Source organism: Artemia franciscana, chromosome 5 (assembly GCF_032884065.1).
Source record: "Artemia franciscana chromosome 5, ASM3288406v1, whole genome shotgun sequence".
In the NCBI taxonomy this organism is placed as follows: Eukaryota; Metazoa; Arthropoda; class Branchiopoda; order Anostraca; family Artemiidae; genus Artemia; species Artemia franciscana.
The window spans coordinates 14,433,299-14,454,623 of record NC_088867.1 but is presented as its reverse complement, the minus strand read 5'-3'; the positions used below and the strand labels follow the sequence as shown (position 1 = coordinate 14,454,623).

At 35.4% G+C, this 21,325-nt stretch overlaps 1 protein-coding gene across 3 annotated transcripts in view; it reads left to right on the top strand.

The window, feature by feature from the left end:
• LOC136027008 (collagen alpha-1(IV) chain-like) overlaps positions 1–21,325 on the top strand; it is a 200,179-nt gene that overhangs the window by 126,544 nt on the left and 52,310 nt on the right. For all 3 annotated transcript variants that reach the window (XM_065703901.1, XM_065703902.1, XM_065703900.1), the window contains exons 21-24: positions 4,474–4,672; positions 10,277–10,390; positions 13,863–13,951; positions 18,962–19,061. In XM_065703901.1, coding sequence (XP_065559973.1) covers positions 4,474–4,672; positions 10,277–10,390; positions 13,863–13,951; positions 18,962–19,061 — 502 coding nt within the window. The remainder of the gene's footprint in view (positions 1–4,473; positions 4,673–10,276; positions 10,391–13,862; positions 13,952–18,961; positions 19,062–21,325) is intronic.

The window sequence follows — 21,325 nt, the reverse complement described above, 5'->3', positions numbered from 1 at the left end:
TTTATTTGATTTTTTTATTCTGTTTTTCCCAAGGGTGATCGTATTCACCCGATGGTCCTAGAATGTCGGGAGAGAGTTCATTCGAACAGAAATTAAAGTTCTAGTCGTTTGTTTAAGTGGCCGATAAGATTATAGGGCAACTAAGCTCCCTCCCACGCCCCTTTTTATCCGAAAATCATCCGATCTAAATTTTCAGATAGTCCTTTTGTTCAACATAGTTGAAAGAGCCAATAACTATGCCTAGAACTCAGAATCAACTGGGAAGTAAAATTCTCCAAGACTTAGATTTTGTTGGTGGTTAAAGCATCACAGATGAAAATTTTGGCAAAATGAATAGATTTTTAGAGATTTTGCGATTTCGGGGTGCAAGAGTAGGTTAGAAAATTAATGTTAGGAGGACTAAGCTACTAAGAATAGGAATTAGTGAAGGTTAAGAAATAATGCTAGATAACGAGAAGATTGATTAAATGGACAGCTTCACTTGTCTAGATAGCATTATTAGTAAAAAAAAAAAGATGGGTGCAGTAAACATTTAAAAAGTAGAATAGCTATGGCCCAAGGTTTTTTTTTACAACTGAAAAAAGTTTGGAAGAATAGGAAAATAATTCCACAAACAAGGATTAACGTCTGAGATGAAGAGTGACAGATTGCTGAAGATTGTCCCTTTCAGCTAAACGCCTAGGGCCAAAAGAAAAAGAATTTGTCCCTGAACCGGGTGGAAGGACGTTATAAGAAAAGATTGAAGAGAAATTGGATCTTCTTGGGAGGGTGTAAATAGGGAAGTTTTGAATGGATTTGGATGGAGGAGGAAGGGGCCTGGCTCTGCTGGCCACTGGTGGCTTGGTGCTACAGTGAGTTGCTATTAGTGGTAGTAACGATATTGGAAATAAAAAAACAACGAAATTGCCACCCCCAGATTTTGACAAAACATTTTAATCCTCTGTCCCATCCTTAATATACGTAAATTAACGTCACTGGGCGTCCAACGAATGTTTATTAAAACTCTACATATCTTGAGCTCCATGTTTTGTTTTTCAAAACATTGGAGAAAAATAAAAAAGAATTATATAATAATAAAGATGTCTGGAAAGAACAAAAGTAAATAATCAGAATTCTTGACTTATGGTGGTATCAATTCTTGGAAACTCCAACAATTCAAGATTTTGATTTTATTTTATTTCTCAAATTGTAAATATGAAAGAAAACATTTGTTATATAATTTATTTTCAATAAAGCACATCAGGTACAATAGGCTCTAGGCTTGTACCCTCAGGAGAGGGAAGATGGCATTAGCCGAACTCCTGTTCTTAGTATTTTTTTTTTTTTTTTGCTGTAAGTCTGATTCTAATATTCAATTTAATTTTTAATCGTTTTAAGATTTATCTATATTAGTTGGCTACTGTTATGTTTATATTTTCTATGGTAGTTTATTTTACTTCTGTTCCTTTTGAGTTTCGTTGTTCTTTAATAGTAATTTTTGGTCGTTTTTAGTTTAATTATTATTGGAATTTATTTTTGCTGTTCTTAAGTTTAATATGACTCTTTTCTTTTCTTTGAAAATGAATATTTGTGAGAAACTTCATTTTTTTTCCATTTTTGATTGCCGTAGTTGTGTTATTGGTGAACATAATGAATTTTTCTCCAGTTTTTCGCTTTTCCAACTTAAGAGTTGAAATATTTGATGCAAATTTCTTCGTCTAATAAATGTCTTTTTTGCTTTTTTCAACATTCCACTCAATATTCCATGAACGTTTCGACTGAATGTCATTTGCTGTTCTTGATTTATTACAGATACTCCCTTCTGACAGCCGGGATAAACATACAGTATTTTGATAGAGCTCAATATCCCCTCCAACATTCTCTGAAAGTTTCAACTTATTACCCTCAACTGTTCCTGAGATATTCCAAACATTTTAAAAAGCTGGGTTTCATAGTATCTTTTTATTTAATTCGATATTGGCTGAAAGTTTTATCTATTAACATTAGCCGATCAAGCCTCATATATGACACATGCGCACTTTTTACAACTCGGATGCGCATAGTTATGCTCTGATTAAGTTCCATATCCCGCTCAACTCTTCAGATTTTACCTTAATACCCCTTCTCACTCCTGAAAAATTGCAGACACGCTATTTTGACAACCAGTATGCAGATGCGACACTTGTAGTCACAGTAGTAGTAGCAACAGTGACCCTTGAATGGTAAATTTAATACCCATAGTCACTACCAAAACGCTGGGTATATTTCTTTTTTATTAAATAAATGCATATAGTGTCTTTTGACACAGTTGAACATTTACCTCGTCATTCCCTGAAGTTAGGCCTCAATACTCTTTGCCTTCTTTGACATAATTGGGATTTACCCCGCTTTTCCAATGATAAATACTGTATGTAGACATTTAACACATTTCATTTTTTACAACCCTTTCTTCAGGGGCAGTGGGGGACATGACATCCCAAAAGACATAGTTATTAGACCCTTTGGCTATTCTGGACAAAGTGGTTATTTCACAACTTTGATTATTGTTTAGGGGATCTGAAGAGGTTTGTCCTCCAATAACTGTTCAACATGTCCTGAAAGTTTCAATCTAATGCCCTCAGCCGTTCTTGAGTTGTTTCCTTTTGATAATCAGTCTGAACATAGTGTATACTGATGTTGTTCAATATTGGAAGGTTCAGTATAAGTGCTTTTGTTCAGGGATTGTTCTGATATATTCCCTGAAGGCCGCCACAGTTGTAAGCAGTCACAGACGTTGTCACAAGTTTCACATTCAGAAGTAGTCACAGTCACATTCACAGTCCAGTCGCATTTACAGCCGCAGTAGCAGAAACAGCTGTAGCAATAGTAATAGGGACCCTGAAAGTTTCACTTTTTGTCCCAATTCTTTAAGAACAACTCCTCAAACACAAAAACCATTTAATTGGAATAAAGTTTTTTTTAAATGCTCTGAAAAAAAAGACTCTAGCCTAAACAGTGAGGTATTGAGGAAAAGACAGCCTCTCATATGCGTAATAATTTCTGTTCATTTTCAGTTTGATGTTGTTCCTTACTTTCCTTATTTTCAGTTGAAAAAACTTGTTCTATTTTATTTTATTCATACCCAAATTCAGGGTTTTTCCAACTCACGCAAGGGTTTGCAAGCTCTTCCAGAAAATAAGATAAGACTTCTCTCTCATGATAAAAAAAGAAAATAATCGGTGAAAAATTAATTTCCGGTTTTTTTTTGGAAATTGTAGGCCAGCTATCATAAATTCTGTGGTCTTGCGGCTCAAACATTTTCCATCTGGACCCATCTTATGTCTATTCACTTAAAAACCGTGATTTTCTAAAAGTTGTCTTTGGACTGTTTTATATTATGAAAATTTAGAAGGTTACCACATTTGTGTCAGTGTTGCCACGTTTAACTGTGAAAATAAACCAGCAAAAATAACTGATTATATACTAGTTTTTTTTAAGTTATATAAAAGCTTTTCTTCCGTAAAAAAAATCAAACATTGTCAATTACGCCTCTGAAGAAAAACTAAACCTTCTTAACCTTTTTTTGCTCTTTATTTTTAGCTTAATTTTTGGCTAAGTTTCTATCCAGGCTTCTGTTTTTCAAATTTAGCACCTCCTGCTGCAAAAAACTGCATAACTGCAAATGCATATACCCTTTTCATTAAAGTCTGATTTCTCGATTTGATTTTATTTTTGACTTCTTAAAATACATATGGCTGTGTAAGTTTTCATTTAACCCATTCAACCAGTCAAATTTTATTTTCATTGTCCTTAATACTTTAAGTTTTTACTGTTCCCCAGTAACTTTCTAAATTCTAGCTATGGTGGAAATTGAAATGAATACTTTATTCAGAATTACATATTCTAATCCCGTCTTCCAACATAGTTTTTTTTTTTTAATTTGGAGTCACTACGTGCCATTTGAGTTCTTTAGCAGTAACCAGCCCTCTGAAATTCGGTCAGATAATATTTCATTTTGGCCCTGCAATTACTTAATATTAGCCAGCTATGACTTAGCGGCCCTTAAATCAGGAAACTTTTTCATATTTCGTGCCTTTTTGCTTGAAAAATATGTTTTTGGCATATACTTACTTTTGTAGCTGTCCTATCATATACTACGCATCTCCAACACTGACATTTTGATATTTAAATTCGGTTGCTTTTTTTTTTATTTTCATACCTGATTGTTCAACGAAAATAAACACAAATGCAATTTGTTAATTTCGATTATTTATTTTATAAATTTTAAAGCATTCTGTTTGAGGGGTAGCGAAATGAAAATCGATATTTTGCCTTATTTTGTAATATTTAGTCTTCACGGTTGTGTAGTTTTCAACTATATACTCAAGCAGTTCTCCATGATTTCTATTTATTTTGGTTCAATGACGGTATTGTTTTGTTATCTTCTGATGTCTGAGCGGCAGGCCTTAGATATGAGCTATAGGAATTTAGTATATAAATTTCGTTTCATTTAAGGGTGTGCAAGGTGAACGTGGAAAAACAGGTGACCAAGGTTATCGTGGTGAAATCGGTGAGCCAGGTTTTCCTGGATATGGTGGTCAGAACGGTATACCAGGAATGAAAGGTGAATACGGCACACCAGGGCGCCAGGGAAAGGATGGGAAAAATGGAAGAAATGGAAGAATAGGAGACACTGGACAGAGTGGTAAAAGTGGTAAGTAAAAGATTTTGAAAGCTTGGATTTAAAACTTTCATTTTTTTTCTTTTTTAATGTGAGTTCTTTTTATTTTGAGCTAGTCCATAAAATTAATGTTTCTTTTCAATTTTTGGCACATTAAAGTTTTAACTCATTTAGCAGAAAACTGCTATTGAATCACTCTCCTCTTTTATCCTTAGTTCCAGGTGTAATAAGCAGATAGTCATTTTAATTCTTATTAAAACACTTTAAGGTTTCTCCACGTAATGGCAACTCTGATTCTATTGAGCATTCTTGGTAACTGTGTCCTGGCTTATTTTTTAGGTTAGACAGCACCTAGAAACGTTATTTCTCGAAGTATAATAGCAATAATACAAAACCCAAAAGTTTATTTACTGCTAAATAATTGGTAACATAAACGAAAAAACACAAATCACAAAAGTTTTCTTCTGTTTTCCATTGCCAGCCTGTTAAATTTTTAACAATTGTAAGACATTCATCATTCATTATATTCAACAGTGACCTCTCATCGTCCTTACAATCTCCATACACTTCATTTCGCACCTTACTCAATTCTTCGCATTTAACACAGGACCTACGACCTTCGAAAATACCTATTCTGTACTGTTTGATCTCGTAAAATATACCAATCATCTTGGCATCCCTTTTATCTATGACTAGTCCATTATTCCGAGTTTCCCCCACTCCACAATCTTATAAGATCCTCCTTATCTGGCATTACATAAAAAAAAACTAGTTTTTTTTAACTGAAAGTAAGGAGTGACATTAAAACTTAAAACGAACAGAAATTACTCCGTATGTGAAATGGGTTGTCTTTTTTTTTTAATGTGTTTGTGCTGTTGCATTTGTGATTTCTCTTTTCGTAATATGTAAATATATATATATATATATATATATATATATATATATATATATATATATATGTATATATATATATATATATATATATTGGGGGAGGGGTCTTAAAATTCCCTAATGTTTGGGTCTTTTAATTATTGCTGTTTTTTTTGGTGTGTGTGTGTGTTGAGTTTTTGAATGGTTGAAACGCATTATATTATTATTTTTTTTTTGTATCTGTTTCATTTTTGTTTCCTCCCTGTTTTTTTCCTGGCCATAGAGCCTTACGGAGGAGTTTGTGTTGAAGTGTTTTTGTTGTAAATTTATTGGTTGAATAAATTGATTAATTGATTGATTGATGGCAACGAAACTTTGATTTATCATTGAAAATTATATTATAGGCAAATCTAAGCAAATGTAATTACGGAAAAGACAACAGGTCAATTATCTGAAAAAAACAGGGTTTCACCCCTGTTTTTTTTTCACCCCCTCGTAAGATAAATGACCACCCACGCGCCACGCTGATCCACCCTTGCAAACCTAAACACTGAACTTCAACTTTGCAAAATCCATTTGCCTTTTTTCTTCAACAGCGTCTTTGCTACTGTTTCAACCACTTGGCTCCGGATCTCTTGCCATCCAGACGTCTCTAATGCAGTACCACCATGGTCTGAATCGTATGGAGATCTGCATGAGGTTTTGAAAATTGAAATCCACAAGATTAGAAGACCATAATCGTGCTTAGCATGAGTAAAAAAATTCTTGCTCTAACGAATTTTCATTTGGGAGAAGCGTAGAATCTGTTTGGGAACATTCAATGATGCCAGTTATCATAAAAAAAAATTGACTGAACTAGCCTCCTTCTCTCCATCAATGGAAACAACCCCACATCTCAATTAAAATGTGAATTGCTCCTTGTCATAAATTTAAATAAGCCAAGGCCGAAATTACACAGGCCTTTAAAAACGATAGTGGTACAGGAAAACAGCTAAAAGTTTGAGTAAATCATTAATCAGTTCGTTCTGGGTCCCCTCTCCTGGGATAATCAAGTGAAGAATTGGCTTTGATTCTAACTGAAGATGGATATTGGATACGTTGTTCGATTAATAAGGTTTGCAGGAAATAATTATCGATTCCAAAGAAGCGTTAAAACCGTGAATAGGGCTACTGGACAAAGGTTTCGGTGAAAAAGGAAGTGACTGGGAGAGAATATCGCCCAATGACTCAAGATCAGAGAGACAAAATTTCGGTAACAGGGTCACAACTGGCCAACCAGTTGTCCGTTGAGCGAATCGTCCATCATTCATGGTTGCCCAAAGGGGCGCTTCCCTTAAAAGAGACCAAATCTAGTACTAATCTGAGATTCCTTCTCAAGCTTTTCCAATCCAACGCGAAATGCAATATCTCCCAATCTTTATGTACCCGTTGTAGTCCATTGAATTTTGTTTTATGAGTATCTGTAGTTTTTCTTAATAGATCATGGACCTTCTCCTCCTTCATAAGCTTTTCCGTTTTACTTCAGTTTTTTAGCTGTCCCACTGGGTCTTGGACCTGTTTGTCCCCCTAAGCTCTTTTTTGTTCTCGTCATTTTGTAATTCTCCCAATTTTTTATTTTTCACCACTGCAGAATGAGTCCGTCCATTTTGTCCCTTTTTTGCATCTATCTTTTCATTTTTACTTTTTTCAAGTTTTTCAACCACGCAAATTAAATCATCAATAAATCTGAATTGGACTCAAGTGTATTTTGTATTATGCATTTCTTCATTGGTGTTCCGTTTGATATTTCTATTCTCCTTTTTAGTTTTATTTTCTTTTGTCGTAGTACGAATTAACTCGTCGCTAAATGAAAATTGAATTCTTAATTGTGGTTCCGCTTTGCATCTTTTTTCTTTCTTTTTGATTTCTTTACTTTTACCGCAGAAACAAATAATTTGTCATCAAATGGGAATTGAATTTCGACATTCGGATTTTCATATTGTACTAAAGTTTTTTAGACCTTACGAGGAAAAGCGTGTATAATAAATTTCTTCTTGATTGTTTCTAGCACCATGAGTGTTTGAATTTGGTATGCACTTGTTGGTGTCTTGCATTCATTACATGTGTTTTGAAGTTTACTATTTTCAGGAAACTTTCCCAAAAAATTGATTTCGTGTGTCTTTTCTTTCAAACTTTGGTCACTGCAAGAATCAGTTGTCGTTTCAACTAATAATTTTTTCAATTTTTTGTATATTTCGTGCAACTCTGCAAACGTTTATTTTTTCTCATTATTATTGACCACTGCCCAGGCTGTCGTTTTTTTGCGGTTTTTGATCATCTTTATTGGAGCAGGTTCTTGCGGAATGCCCTGTAGCACCTAAGTTATAGCAAATACTTCTCTTTGCTTGTGTTGAAATGCATTTCCCCCCCTGAGTTATAGTGTTTTTTTTTATTATACCCTTCATGTTGAAGTATCTCAGTGTCCACAGCTTCCACTCTTATTTAGGTCCACCTTCTCGTGAATCCCACCATTTCTTCGCTTGTTTTCCGGTTCTTTTGTTTCAAATGTATTTTCAATTCACTGTGGATATTTTCAAAAAAATTCTATTACTGTGTTTACTATTACTTCTCTAATCTTTTCTTTTATCTCCCTTGGGTCTTCTAACATTCTATAATTTTCTTAATTTTCTTTCAATTTGTACCCGTATTCCTTGTAAGTTTCATTGTCTCGCTTTCTTTCACTTCTAAACCTTCTTTGGTAGTGCTCGGGGGAGAGTTGAAAATTTTCAAAAAGTCTTACTCTAAACTCTTTCAAAGTCTTTATGAGTAGTGCATCGGTAATGCCTTAAAGGCAGATTGTGCCTTGTAGTTAAGGAAGGTCTCAAATAATGTCACCCACTTTTCTTTCGGCCATCCGCCTGGCTCCGCAGTTTAAATCTACCATAGACGATCTCTGAGGATCTTGGAAATTTTTTCCTGGGATCCTTTCCATAATGTGCTTTCTTTCCTCTCTTCTCCGCCTCCTCATTCCGTTCCTTGGTTTTTCTTTCTTCCTCTCTTTCTTTCATATCTTTCTATCTGTCTTTCCTATCTTCCTCCCCTTTTCGTTTTCTGGCTATTCTTTCACCCTCTATGAAATTTAACATACGTACTGTCATATCTACATGACTTCTCTTTTGTGATCCCCTGCTGGATCTCGACTCCATATCGCTCCTACTACTGCTTTTACTGTGTGTACTCTGATTCTTTCTGTCATTATATTCTATTAATTTGTTGGTTGAATCTATTCGCTCTCTGCTTCAACGTTCTGTATCTGTGTTTTCTTTCACCTGCAACTCCCCTTCATTTTGCATAGCATCTAAGGGGTGAGGCGGTTTTTTTTCCTCGTATTGTCGTATAATAATTTTTCTTCGTGTATTTCTACCGCCTCTGTTTCTATTTCACGTTCTCTCTTGTTACCGGGTATGCTCCTTTCTGATTGTATGCCTTGTACTCTCATATCTGTTTCTTTATCTGAGTCCCTCATATCTGGAAATAATTTCTTTTGCTTTTAATGTGTCTGCTGTATTTTTTTTCCTCTCTCTACGGTTGTCAGAAGTTAGACAGAAATGTCTATTTCACACCCTGAAAGATATTCAATTTCACCTCATTGTGAATTCCCTTGGGTAACTTCGCATGTGAATGCGGGAGTCGCATGTAAATGTGAATCTGCGATTATTTCAAAACTCAGCTAACATCAAAATACTTTTTCAATTTAAGCGAAAATCCTTCCTCGAATATCAATCTTCCGGTCTCTGGTGAAACTTGTTATGACTCAATTTGTTGATCATTTTTGCAAGCTAATTAGTTGCGTCCTTAATCACAAAATTTCATTTTTCCTTTAACTAGGTAACGCCCATTAGATATCTGAACTCTTTAATTGACTCCATCTTTTTCCCGAAAATTTTGTATATATAATCAAAATATGTAATACCCTGTTCCAGGGTATGGTGACGTGATCGAACGGTCAAACGGTTCCAAACTCTATGCCAGGGGGTCACAACCTGGGTCACCACCAAAATCTCTAGCTATCTCTTTGGAAGGTAAACGGACCTCCCCTGTTGATGACCAATGACGGTATTTCTTACGAACTCTTTTCCTACCCTACCTGGGTTCCGAGAAAAATAATTAAACACGGTTGTACAAAATCACTCACATGTATTCTTCCAAGATCACTTAAACACACATCTATAAACTCTGATGACAGACTCCCTAAACGGGTCTCAATACGGACTTACAAAAACACCCCTTGTGTAAAAAAGCACTTTCTGTCGAGGTGGACCTTAGATTGGCCCTGGTCAATCCCCTAAATTGAAATTCAAATTTCAGGCTTCTCTTCAAGAATATTATCTTTCAATAACCCAGATCAGGAAGACCAAAATAGAATTTACCTTGAAAGTTTGATTATTGCAAAACCACTAAAGCTTAGCGACGATACTTTAATTTGTTGTTGAAAATTATACTATAGGTTAGTCTGAGAAAATGTAAGTACGGAAACAAAAACAGGTCATTCATAGGAAAAAGAATAGTAACAGGGGTGAAACCCCAACAATCTTCTAATTGTTTATTTACTAATCATGTACTAATTAAATATTGGTTTACGAATTAACTAATTTACTTATTTACTTATCTACTAAATATAGAAACTGTATACTAGTTTATCATTTACTAATGACACATGAACTAACGATTTAATACTTATAACATTTCATCAATACTAATAAAAAGTATAATATTTTAATCTTCTAGGACCCATCGGTGAGCCAGGCTATAGAGGTCAGTCAGGTAGAAATGGAAACGATGGTATAAAGGGCAAAATAGGCGAATCTCCTGAAGGAAGGGCAGGGTTCGAAGGCGGCCCAGGTAAGATTAAATAAGGAAAAGACATTCTTTTTTCAAATGAAAGTAAAAAGTAACATAAAACTTAAAACGGGCGGAAATTATCCTGCACATTGGGGCACCTATATCCTGCTTAACCCTTCGCTCCTACGGTAATGTTTTACAGTGCTTTAAAAATAATTACTATTCTGAATCCATGGCTCTCGTGTTGGAGCAGTAGTTCTTAAAGGATTAGGACAAAAAAAGCAAAAATTTGCCGTGAAGAGATGATGGTTGAAAAGGAAGGTAGTCTTTATCATATATGGTATTCTATTTAAATAAGAATTTAACTTTCATGCGACATTGTTTTGAGAAAAAGAGCTCATTTAGTGTATTCGCTTTTTAAAATATGTTATCCAAAACAAACTATCTTCTCCATAACATAAACGGAGCTTTCAACCTCTCGAGCCTCAAAATAAACATGCCTTTATCTGAATATTCATCCACATGTTAAAAAACATGAGAAATATCACATTTTGTGGGCAGTGCCTAGAGAGATCTCATAAATATTAAATTTCATTGCTTAATTTCTCTCAGGGTTGCACCCTTTTTGGTGGAGATGAATTCTTGGTTCTAAATTTTTTTTTTGTGCTAATAACTTTAATGGACTACTTAAAAGCTAATACAATTCCGTTATTTAGAATCAATATAATAATAGATTTTGTTATTGTATGTATTGTAATCAAAAATTTTTATTTTCTATTGAAATCAGTTACTTTTTACTAACAGTTTGTTACTTCGATCTATTTGATCCAGGGCTCTATTACATGTGAAGAAGGGCTTCTACTTTTTTCAACCTAATTTATTTTCTTAAACTGAATTCATTAGGAAAATGATTAAACTTTCAACTATTTATTAGAAGAAGGGCCTGAAATATCAAAGATTAGACATAGGGTCATCATTTCCATAGTTTCCAGTACGAATTCTTTGAATACGTAGTTCTTATGGGGATTCCTCCTGAAAAACAATGGTAAGAAGACCCTTGTGAAACGTGAAGACATTAAACAACATATAAACAGAAAATTGCAGCTTTTACACCCACCAGGGAATTTCCAATTGGTGTTCATGATGCCCAAACTGCTTATCTCTCCATTATTGTGATCACGTAAATGTGAACGCAATCTATTATGTTACGTGGAAGAATATTGTTTGCAGGACGAATGGTGTTATTACCACCTGCACCAATATCCCAGGCGTAGTGGCTTTGCTGTGGTGATATTTTACTACTTAAAAAGGTCGCTAGAACGTTCAGTTTCATTTCTACTGGAATTTCTTGCAATTTTCGGGAAAAACTACTTAAATTTAATCAGCCTTTCATATTATTTATGCTACAAAGAAAGCATATTTTTGCAGCTAGAGGGAAGCTATCACCCCACTGCATCCATATTCAGGCTTATCATAAATGAAGCTAGACTAGAGATTCATTTTCACCCAAGACCGCTTATACAATATGCCTTAAGGCTCATATGAAGCTAGAAAATTTTGGCCTAAAAATGCACTCTTTGAGACACCAGGCACACCTCACCCCCCTAAACAATCGATAAGCACCTGTCCTTGATAATAGCTGATATGCCATCAAACAGTACTGTAAATAACTTTGTCAAACGTCAAGTGTAGCTAAATGAAGAGTATGTTTTTGTATGGACTATATGCATTCAATTCAAAGCATTGTAGCCTTTGAAGTTGGATAAAGATCAAGATCTTAAGATCAAGATTTTTAAACAGTTTATTGTATGTGCTATCTTGGAATTTTCAAGTTTTGTAACACTCAGTTTCTGAGTATAAAATGGCAGAAAATACCACCTTGCAGCTGAAAAATCTTATTTGCTGCTTAAAAATTGCACTTTTTGTTTTCGCTTCAGTGTGGCTTTTTTCAATTTTATAGGACCATTGGTTCGATACGATCAGCCGTGAAAAAAAAAATAAATGAATATGCATCTTTGACCTTTGTTACTGGAAAAAGAATGAGAGATTCTACATTTTATAGAAAGGTACATGAAGACTCCGCAAAAAAGTTCTTTGATATGTTGATCTTTATGTTGTAATTTTTATTGTGATCACTTATTCTTTTAAGGATGTTTTACCCCCTTTTCAAAATTTAGAGCTATTTTTACCAGTTTCGTAACTTATGATGCGTAACATTAAGCTTAAAAAATTTTAATATTCAGAATAAAATAAAAGAAAGCTGACCTTTTTGATGTATGTATTGTTATGAAAAGTTACTTATTTTAGAGTTTCGGTTACTATTAGCCCGTTTTGCTCCATACTTACACTTTGTAGCCATAAACTATAAGACAACAAATCATATATGGTATGCATCTCAGTACAGGTTACTTTTAAGTGTTGTATTTGCATAAGTAAGAAGTATAAGTACAAGAAACAAGTAACTATCATATTCAATTAACAACCCAGAATTGTTAATTATTAATCATAGATTGTGAAAAGAAGATTTCAATTTTAAAATCTAGACTGCTTAAAATCCCTTTAATACAACATTGTAAAGAAATTGAATTTTTGCCGAATAATTTTAATAGTTGTAAAGGTAAAAAATCTTGATCAATTTATTTGGAAATTAAGGAGATTTATTTAGAATAACCATGCCTCTGGGAATGATATGGTCCTTACTCCCTGGCAAAGGGGCTATAAATGATGAATTTTGCCTATTGTTTACGTGTAGTATTTGTTATTGGAAAGCATACAGACATTTGTCTGGGAGGTAGAATTCTCTGCAGGGGAAGGGATAGCGACGGATATAATGTTCTGCTAAGACGGAAGTGGCTGGGGATGAACTTTCAAGGGGAAATATTACACGGGGTATCTTCCAGAACTCCTGTAGAAATTTTTTTATTTGTCTTACCGGTTACTTTCTCTTTGGCGACTCACTTTTACGTGTGAAGATGTTACAGGGACATTGCCAGGGGTACTATTCAAAAGTGTAGGAATTGCCTGGGCTATTTTTCCGTGGAGAATTTTCTGCGGGAAAAACATTTCAGGGAGCAATTCTAGTAGGGAGAATTTTCCACGGAGGAAGGAGGCGGAATTCCCGGCATTATTTGAAAAGTGATCAGAAAAAGACAAGTTTTTTCAACTGAAAGAAAGGAGCAACAGAAAGTACTTTAGAAAAAGCTTCTTACTCTAACTAAACGGTCCGGGAAATGGTTCTTAAGGAGTTGGGACAAAAAATCAAACTAAAGCGTAATGAACGAGGTATTGATGAGGTGGTATCCCCCCTCATATACGGAACGATTTCTGTGTATTTTAAGTTTTAATATATCGCTCCTTAATTTCAGTCGTAAAAGCTTGTTTTTTTTATTAATCATAATACAAATCATGTTTATCCAGGTCATTATTATGAGTAGTTTACCGAATTTTATTTACAGCTAGAGTTAAAAATTTTTCACATGATTGACATGTTTAGTTATTTTTAAAAGCTATTTTTTCTTTCTTTTTTCTTTAGGTGAGAAAGGAATAACAGGCTCAAAAGGACTGAAGGGTTCAAGGGGTAATCGTGGTCCAAAGGGAGAGGAAGGAAGAAAAGGGGTAAAGGTGAGACTGTTTTTTTGTTTTAATGGTAATGAGCTACTTATCGATGCATAACGAAGGAAGTCATGGACCCGTGGTATGGTTCACGCGATACAGATCGAAGAATGTGGAAAAATTTAGTGAATAGAGCACGGTTTTACTTTCCTTCAACAAAACTAAATATCGAAGGATGGAGAATGTTCGAGAGGCCTGGAACCCTTTAAATCATATCAATTAAAAATACCCATGTGGCTCTGGCTTACAAAAGGTATAACATGCAAACCTTTTTGCTATAAAGATGATGTTGAAAGGGGTGGGTTTTATTTAAATGAGTCATGGTCCTACTTTATTTTTTTAAGTAGTAACCCTTTAAATCTTTATCTACTCTTTAAATAAGTCATGGATCTACTTTATGTTTCAGTTAAAGTAAATTGTGAGTAATTGCGTGATATCACTTTCAAGGTGATGCAACAGATACCTGTCCTTCTGCACAGAAATGGTAATGAGGGGAGGAAATCAGAGAGCTCATGGGTGTCTTTATGGTCTCAATTCTACTAAACGATCGAAAATCCTCTTTTGATTAAAGTTCGCTGTTTTAGGTTCGAAGGGTGTCAGGAGCAATGCTGAGGCTAACTTTCCACTCCTTGTGCGAAATGAAACAAAAGAAAAGTTTTGTTTTAACTGAAAGTAAGGAGCAAACTTAAAACTTAAAATGAACAGAAATTATTCCGTATGTGAAAGGGGCTGTCCCCTCCTCAACGTCCCGCCATTTACGCTAAAGTTTTTTATTGTTTTAAAAAGTAGAACTGTGACAAAGAGTAAAAGTTTAGCCTAAGGAGGGGGCGTTGATGAGGGGAAAGCCTCTTTCATATACGGAATAATTTCTGTTCGTTTTAAGTTTTAATGTCGCTTCTTACTTTCAGTTTTTTTTTTTTTTTTAATGCTCGAAATTTTGATGATATTGTTTGCGTAACGAACGCTTTGGGACGTTCAGGTGAAAGAAAAAGGAGAGGGAATGTTCGAGGCTCCACAAATAGTTTTAGAGCCGGTTATTGTTCAAAGGAAACTTGTCAGTATTCACGATCCATTTTTTTTAAATACTCGAAATTTTGATAATATTGTTTCCATAATGAACGCTTCGGGACGTTCAGGTAAAAGAAAAAGGAAAAGGAATATTCGAGCCTCCATAAATAGTTTTAGAGCCGGTTGTTATTCAAAGGGAACTTGTCAGTATTCACGATCGATTTTTTTTTAAATACTCGAAATTTTGATAATATTGTTTGCATTACGAACGCTTCGGGACGTTCAGGTGAAAGAGAAAGGAAAAAGAATATTCGAGCTCCACAAATAGTTTGAGAGCCTTTTGTTATTCAAAGGAAACTTGTCAGCATTCATGATACAGTTTTTTTTTAAACACTCGAAATTTTGATTGTAATGTTTACATAACGAACGCTCGGGGACGTTCAGGTGAGAGAGAAAGGAAAGGGAATATTTGAGGCTCCATAAATAGTTTTAAAGCCGGTTGTTATTCAAAGAAAACTTGTCAGTATTCGCGATGCAATTTTTTTTAGATACTTGAAATTTTGATATTAGTGTTTTGCATAACGAACATTCCGGGACGTTCAGGTGAAAGGGAAAGGAAACGAAATGTTTGAGGCTCCATAAGTAGCTTTAGAGCCGGTTGTTATTCAAAGGAAACTTGTCAGTATTCATGTTGCATTTTTTTTTTTTATGCTCGAAATTTTGATAGTAGAGTTTACATAACGAACATTCTGGGACGTCAGGTGAAAGAGAAAGGAAAAAGAATGTTCGCGGCTTCATAAACAGTTTTAGAGCCGGTTTTTTCAAAGGAAACTGGTCAGTATTGACGATGCAATTTTTTTAAATAATCGAAATTTTGTTAATAGTGCTGCTTAACAAAAGCTAGTCAGGCGAAAGAGAAAGGAAAGGGAATATTCGAGGCTCCATCAATAGTTTCTGATTCGGTTGTCAGTATTCACGATACAATTGTTTTTTGTTTATCGTAGAAAATGAGGGCAATCCTCAAGATTAAAACAATTACAAATTCAGAAACAGGTGGGATTCTAATAAATTTGTTTAACCACACCCACTATTTTCACCGCTGTTGTCTAACAAAATTGCTACAGAATATGAACAGGAAAACTTTAGCTTTTTTCTATGAACGAATTGGAAGCTTTGGATTTAGAAAAAAATATCATTAAATTAAAATCAAGCGATTCGGTGCAAACCAGGTGAGAAAACAAGCAATCTTTGTTTTTAAGTTTAAGCTTTTAGTACAAAACAAACTGAATTCTTACTAGAAGTGGGTGAGGTGGGATTACAGCTGAAACTTCCCTAAAAACTTTATATGCCTACAGGGCATAATTGAAAATCCAAGCCTTTAGGCTCTGAAGGGTTTGTGTCAGCCCTGAAGGCCTTATTATATAAATTTTTTCGAACAAAATAGCTGTTTAAATAAAAATAATAAACAAAGCTAGCTGTTATTTGAAAAATATATTGCGTTGCATTTTTTTCACCTAAGCCACGGGTGGATATAGAGCAAAATCTTGAGGGAGGCAAAATGAACCACGGGCGCCAATTAGCAAAACCTTGGGGGGGGGATGTGACAAAGGTGCCAATAATTAAGCGAATATACAAATTTAAAAAAGATATATATATAAAAGGGGCTGTCCCCTCCTCAACGTCCCACTCTTACGTTAAAATTTGACTCTTTCTATCAACTCTACTTTTTAAAACAATAAAAACTTTAGCGTAAAGAGCGAGGCGTTGAGGAGGGAACATTAAAACGAAATTTGTATATTAATTTGTTTTTGATTAAATGGCTTTCTCATAGTTTTGATCGGACAATTTTGATAAGAATAGGGTTGGGCGAGGAGGCCTAGTTGCCCTCTAATTTTTGGCTACTTAAAAATTAAACTAGATTTTTTAATTTTTTTGCAAACGTTTTTGTTAGTAATAAACATGCGTACCTTACGAATTAACTTACGTAATGAACTTCTATATTTTTATAATTTTATTACGTTTATGAGGGGGTTTGCCCCCTTGTCAATACCTCGTTCTTTATACTAAAACTTGAATTTGTCCCAAATTCATAAAATGATTGCTATTGTATTATTAATACCTTCCTAGCCCTACACAAGACTTAGCAGCTTCCTTAATCATCATGAGCCCTACACCCTGTCTATGTACCCCATCCTTCCTGCCTGAGTAAATAAATTCTATATCAATAAATTTCATGCTTCCTACCTCTGGGATACGAGTTTCTGAAACTTTTAATAAGTCCAATTCAGATTGTCTGAATTTGTCAGTCAAAATGTCGATACGAAAATTATTTTTTAAAGTTGTAAGGTTCCAGGTTCCCAATTTTCATATTCTTTAATTAATTTAAATTGCTTTGGCCTCAGGAAATCCAAGCACTTAAGCTGGCTTAGAGCCGGACAGCAAGGAGTCCCTGAAACCTTCAGTTTAATGGAGGCTTTGTGCAGTCCTAGGCTAATATTGGTCACAACATGGTTTTCAGCACTTGACGATGCTCTTCTATCAACAAGAGTCGAAATCCTGCACATAAAATCTCAAGCCTATTACCTCCCACTCATTATATATTCATGCCTACAAGTATTATTACTTGTAGTAGGTTTTTCAGCAAAGAAAACGCCCACCAAAACAGACCAAGCCCAGAAGAATTATGCATTAGTCAGAATCCTGTGCGAATATTGTGTCGTTTACTAGGATATAGTTTCTTTGAGGGGCACCACTCCTCAAGTGGGAATGGAGTTGACCGCAAGGTCCACAGTCTTGCAGGTATCCCAAAAGGGTTAAGGCAACCCTTTTAAGAGGCCACTGTCCATAGATCTGAACCTTAAGCTCTGCTGCAGATGTCCTCCTATAAAGATCCTCCCACGATGGTATTCTGCGTCACGTATGCAATTTAACTCATTACTAGGAGACGATATGTAATCCACAGGTATCCGCGAACCGGTGGGCCCTGCTGAGTGTACATTTGAGGGGCCTTCTTCCTCCTCCTTCTGTATTTGTGTTCTCTGGCAAGGGTGCCCCAAGTTCTATTATGGACCGTAGGTACAATACCCCTTCTTGGTCCGTGCCTCCTATAGAAGTACCTTATATATTTGTAGGGTGGTTCCCTATCACCAACTGAGGACACGCCGAGTGGCTTACGGGAGGCCCCAAATGAGCAACAGACTCATAAAACTACTATGACAGGCCTTGTACAATTAAATAAAAAAAAGAATTTTTTTTCGACTGAAAGTTAGGGGCAACATTAAAACTTAAAACGAACATAAATTATTACGTATACGAAGGAGTTTGACCCATCGTCAATACCTCGCTGTTTACACTAAAGTTCGATTTTTTTCCAATTATTTAAGAATGACCCCTGAATCACAAAAGTCGTTTAATTAGAATAAATAGTTCTTTTAAGAGTACTAAAAAAACTTTACCATAAAGAGCGAGGGATTGACGAGGGGTCGAACCCCCTCACATACGTAATAGTTTCTGTTCGTCGCAAGTTTTAATGCTGCTCCTTACTTTCAGTCGAAAAGACTTGTTCTTTTTATTATTCAGCATAGACTGGCATTATATGTTTTGGACTTCTTCTTGGAAGATAACTACTTCTCAATCCTTGAGCTATAGCCAGATGTTTAGCTTTTAAGGAAAGACATAAGGAGAGACAACTGATGGCCACTAATAAGCCACAAATAAAGGAGAGAAAAGGGGTGGTCTAATCCTATATAAAAATGTACAAAGTCTCATGAACTAGGCCTATTTTTTAATAGCATTCTTAAGATGTAGTAACCTACAGGAGCCTACTAGACCTTATTTCTATATTATCAGGTCTTTTTCCTAAAATATATTGTTAGAGTGTTAGAGGAAGATTCCATATTTGATTCCTATTGAAAACGCAAACAACCTGTAATAATCGTAAGCTTAGGCTTATAATGCGATAGTATGATTACTTGTTATGCTAAACTTGTTAAAACTTTGAATCTGTCTTAGGGAAGAACCGGAGAAAAGGGATTTCGGGGAATGGAAGGTGAAGATGGTATTCCAGGTCAAAGTGGAGAATCAGGAGAGCTTGGGCCAAGGGGACCAAAAGGTAAGTTCTTTGCTTCACAGGAGTCTGTTCTTATTGCCTTACATTCCTGGGATATTGTAAAGTAGACAACATGCAACATGAATACGAGGAAGTAAATAGATCAGTGCATGCTCATCTTTTTTATTTGGATTTTTTCAGCGTGACTGTCGCCCTCAGTATCATATTCCCTGTCTATACCTCTGTCCCACGTAATAAGAAACAGATAAAATTTAAAGAAGAAGCCTGGTGGCAGAGGACACTAAAAGAGGAACTAGTCGTCAAAGAACCCTGTCCCATCTAATTAAAAAAAAAGTTAAACTTGAAAAAAGAGTTTTGGTGGGAGAGAGGCGGTCACCTTCAATTCCGTACCCCACGTAAGAAAAAGTTAATCTTTAAAGAAGACGTCTGCTGGGAAAAGAGGTGCTAGACCTCAGCAACATGTCCCATATAATGAAAAAATATAAACTTTAGAGAAGCGGTGTGATGCGAGAGGAGATTGGGAAAGGAGGCTCTTGCCCTCGGCATACCGTTATATGGAATAAAATAATTTGAGCTTTAAAGAAGACGTCTGTTGAGAGAAGAGATTGCGAGAGATGGTTGCCACCACCAATATTTTCATGCAATAAAAAAAAAGTTGAATTTTGAAGAAAAGGTCTGGTGGAAGAAGAAAGGCCAAATCCTTTAAGCCACCTAAGGCCAACACAGCTACGCACACTCCTCCTCCAACCTAATATATTCAATAGACTTATCTTCCTATTCTTCCAGACTTTTTTTTAGCTAAGAAACACCCTGAGCCTTTGCTATCCTACTTTTAACATATTCACTGCTCCCACCAGCTTTACTGGCTTAACAACATCATAGCTTTCCGGGAGGCAGTTATCCTTCCAAAAATTCAGCTTTAAATTAACACTAGACACCACTAGATGGTGATCCTTACTTTTAACGTCAATAACAGCATTCCTATTTACCTTAGTATCCTGTATTGACCCTGCCAATCTTCGGTTTACAATAACATAATTAATAAGGCTTACTGTCTTACCATTACGTGAATATCACGTTAACTTATCGACCATTTTGCGACCAAACACCGTATTGGTTCTAACTAGATTGCTATACCTACAAAACCGAAGTAGTCTGTTAACATTAATCTTTCCTTCTCCTACACCAAATTTCTGTAGACTAGGCGACTCTGTATTGCCATATCTACCGACCTGGGCGTCGAAATTTCCAAATAAAAGCAACATATTTCTATCTAGGACCCTGTCTATTTGCTTCTGTGACTGCAAGTAAAATTTTCCTGAGTCACTAGTAGCTCCGTCAGACAGTTTTAGAGGAGCAAATACTAATGTAACTGATACCCTATACTTTTTAGTCGTAAAATGAGTGATTATTATTCTACTATTAATTCCTTCCCAGCTTAAGCAAGACTTTACAGCTTCCTTATGCATCATTAGCCCTACTCCTTGTTTATGTACCCCATCCTTCCTGCCCGAGTAAATAAATTTATTATCACCTAATTTCATGCTTCCTACCCCTGGAATATGGGTTTCTGAAACATTATTACGCCCTGCCACTGTAATCCTCCTATAGAACTTAAACGAACAGAAGTTATTACGTATATTAGGGAGTTCGCCCCCTTGTCATTACCTATCTGTCCACGCTAAAGTCCAATTTTTTTTTCAATTCTTTCAGAATGACCTTTGAATCACAAAGGCCATTTATTTGGAATAAAAAGCCCTTTTCAAAGTACAAAAAAAAATTACTGCAAAGAGCAGGGTATTGTATAGGGGGCTAAACTATAATGTACGTAATAATTTTTGTTCGATTTAAGTTTTAATGTTGTTTCTTACTTTCAGCTGGAAAAACTTATTTTTAATTTAGTTTCTTATCGTTTTTAAATAATGCTGGGAAATCCGGTGCCTCCTTCATAGCAATGTCTCTTCTCCCATGAAAACTTGCTCCATGAAAAGATCCTTTCACGTATTCCTCAACTTACCCCCTCTACCAAAAAAAATCCCCCATGTCAGTATCCCCGTCAGTATACTTCCCTATAGCCAATACTATATTTAATGGGCAAAGTTCACAACTGGCAGCCATTCCCCCGGGAACTTCGGGGGATTAAGCCATTCTAAAAGACACAGTTATTAGATTTTTCGACCATGCTGAACAAAATGGTTATCTCAAAATTTTGATCTGGTAACTTGAAAAAATTAGCGTGGGAGGGGTCCTTGTTGCCTTTCAATTTTTTTTTTACTTATAAAGGTCACTTGAACTTTTAATCTCCG